General features: G+C 49.5%; 1 protein-coding gene across 1 annotated transcript; it reads left to right on the top strand.

The window, feature by feature from the left end:
• Window positions 1–1,846: 1,846 nt before the first annotated feature.
• Window positions 1,847–2,563, top strand: PHACADRAFT_202648 (uncharacterized protein; the record flags this gene model as incomplete). The annotated part of the gene is made up of 2 exons (XM_007402812.1): window positions 1,847–1,877; window positions 2,001–2,563. 2 exons carry the CDS (start codon window positions 1,847–1,849, stop codon window positions 2,561–2,563), a joined length of 594 nt encoding a protein of 197 aa, XP_007402874.1.
• Window positions 2,564–2,774: the final 211 nt, after the last annotated feature.

Genomic DNA, 2,774 nt, shown 5'->3' with positions numbered 1-2,774 from the left:
CCTTATCACACTGGAAAGGGCTAATCTATACTCAACAACATGGGTATGCAACAGGGCTTAAAAACACCACATATGCAGATGTACAGAAGCCTACAGGCAGAGATAAGCTAAATGCAGCTACATACACAGTATTCTGACATATTCTGACCCTCCCAGGTGGTGATCCCCTTCCCACCTATCCTGTAGGAGCCAGGCACACACCTGTGCACAGATGGTGGTTTTGAACTGGTCAGAACTTCATCAAGGTGTCACTCCGGGGTTAACTGATGCACTGCTCCACCAATACATGTTCCCTGAATCTATAAAGTTGTATAACCCCGTTTTGATAGGCTGGGAATCGATTGGAAACGATCCGCTCGTCTGATTCTAAGTGGTTGAGCCAGTAGGAGGTGTTTTCGACGAGATCAGCGAATAGGCGCCCATAGAAAACACTAAGATCTGCTTAATCGAACGGCTTCCAAGGCCTGGGATCGAAAATGAACCACAGCTGTCCTATCCTGGCTAAAAGCGACACCTTCCAGCATATGAAAACATCTGATATGTGTCATTTTATTTGCCAAGCCTCGCAGGCTCTACAGAGAGTTTGTAGATGCCTCAGGCTCCCCACACCCTTGGGAAGGATTCTAGTGCCATCTATCATGATTGTATAACATTAGAAGAGCTGTAGGAGCTTTGCAAAGGGTTTCCTGCTACTTTCAGGCCCAAAGAAATCGATTTTTAATAGAAACAAACGTATAATATATTATACAGCAGTTATATTAACTCTAAACTGCACATAACTACTCTACATAGGTACAGGTACATATGCCAGAAGGTTTGGAGTCCATTGGACAAAGGGGAGGGAAGGAATTGAGCCAAGAATGGCCCCCAAAAGCGAAATTGATGTAAGGAGCCAGATGGCCGGATAGCAGCTTGGTGGCACTTGATGGAGCTGATGGGGTTTAAGTCCGCGCTACATCCGCAAAAATTCGACTCTCGGCGAGTATTTTGTGAATAGCGGGCTCAATATTGGTTTCTGACATATGTTTAGTATAGCAAATATGTTCAAACATGTGTTATCCACCTTTCCATGTCATACAACAAAAACAAGCGCCCAAAGCGGTATGTTATGACATGTCTCCCAAATGTGGTCTATATTTCAGTCCTAGTTGATGGAAACACCATATATAGCATGCCGAGAGGTGCCGGAGAGGCTCTACAGGTCCTACGCGGTTGCTAGCTCAGTTACTAGTAAGTAATGCATTGCACACCGTAGTAGTTACTGCTACATGATTAATCAAGCATGCGCCAAAGGGTGACATGGCGCACACTTATGTCGCGAGATCTACTCGTAGTTTGCACTTAGGCATCCGCCAGCGGCGACCAAGTGTAAAAGAGGCAATGTTACGCCAGTCCATCGTCATGTCGCCCAGTGTGGTCACCAGCGGCGACCAGTTTAGAGCACCTCTCTGCGCACTGGCAACCAATTCATCGGCAAGCGATAACAGCAGAGCCACCTATTGGTTGCTACCAAGCGCGTGCACGTCCTGCTGACCAGTACGGCGTTATAGTTCCGCTCCAGAAGGGGGTGCTTGTGCCGCGTCGACAAATTATCGTTCGCAGTAGTTGCCGCTGGCGGGCAGATGATGTGCCTCGTGCCATGCCTGCACTCCCGACCTTGAACTCGTGTCGTATGCAAACTAATGGCCCCGACCGTGTGGAAAAAATGCATTGTATTCGACGAGAGTTCTTGTGCTACACTGCATGCAGTCATTAACCTTCTCATCACCACTCAAAGTGTAGGAGGACATTTATAAAGCCTTTGTCAACTGAACACTCATCAGCGAGCTCCTTCGCCACACCCTGCATGCCTATTACCTCGTTATCGCGAGCTGCGGGTAAGTGCTGAATTAAATTTCAGCAGCATCTGCTCACCCCAGCTCATAGTCGACTTGCAGCAGAGCCTCATAGGCAAGCATCAAATACAAATGCGTCGCTGATCAGTCTTTGACTATTTTCAGGGGTCGCTGCTCGCATAGAGCGTTGGCGTCAGGAGGTGGCTTCCGCAGTCCCTCTGGTCGTCCTCGAAGATTTGCCTTGGGTAGGAACAGCCGCTCCGCCTCCTGTTCCTTCTGTGGAATCGGAGTTCGCGCCTGAATCCGTGGGCAAGATTCACGAGTCAGCCGCCATGGGATCTGAGTTCGCACGTGAATTCAACGACGAGATCAACAAGGTGAACGAGGTGAACGCAAGTAATGAGCAAGCAGCAGTGTACCTCGCCGGTGTCAACGAGGAAATCGATCACGCCGCCCGTCATCCCCGCTCTTGTCGGTCCCCCGACATCTGGGACGTTTACGACCTCAGCCCTCCCTCCTCAAGTCGCTCCACCTATTCCTACCGTCCTCCATCGCCAACCCTCAGCTGGGAGGTCGAGCGTGCGCTCTCTTGCGAGGGCGATGCATACAGGCAAGCAGCGGCTGAGCACGACGTCGCTGAGGCGACAATTTATCAAGCTGGAATCGACGAGAGTGTTGAGAACGCGGTGCTGACATGGGATCCGTCGCAGATGGATAAGAAAATGTAATTGTAATATGTCATAACAATGCACGCGAGTTTGCTCCGCAAGGAAAAGTCCTTTAAAATTTAAGTCATATGCCACTTGGTCAATGAGAATCTTGTTATCATTGAATAATTCAATCGGTAGACAGTTCGCGCGCCCCGCGTGTACATGGTGGTCACTGGCAGTCGGCCATCGGGCAGAGCGACGAGCTTCTTCTGCATATCATTGCGGTCGC

The sequence above is a fragment of the Phanerochaete carnosa genome (genome assembly GCF_000300595.1).
Source record: "Phanerochaete carnosa HHB-10118-sp unplaced genomic scaffold PHACAscaffold_451, whole genome shotgun sequence".
Classification (NCBI taxonomy): Eukaryota; Fungi; Basidiomycota; class Agaricomycetes; order Polyporales; family Phanerochaetaceae; genus Phanerochaete; species Phanerochaete carnosa.
The sequence above is the reverse complement of the archived record's forward strand: the minus strand, read 5'-3'. Positions and strand labels throughout refer to the sequence as shown.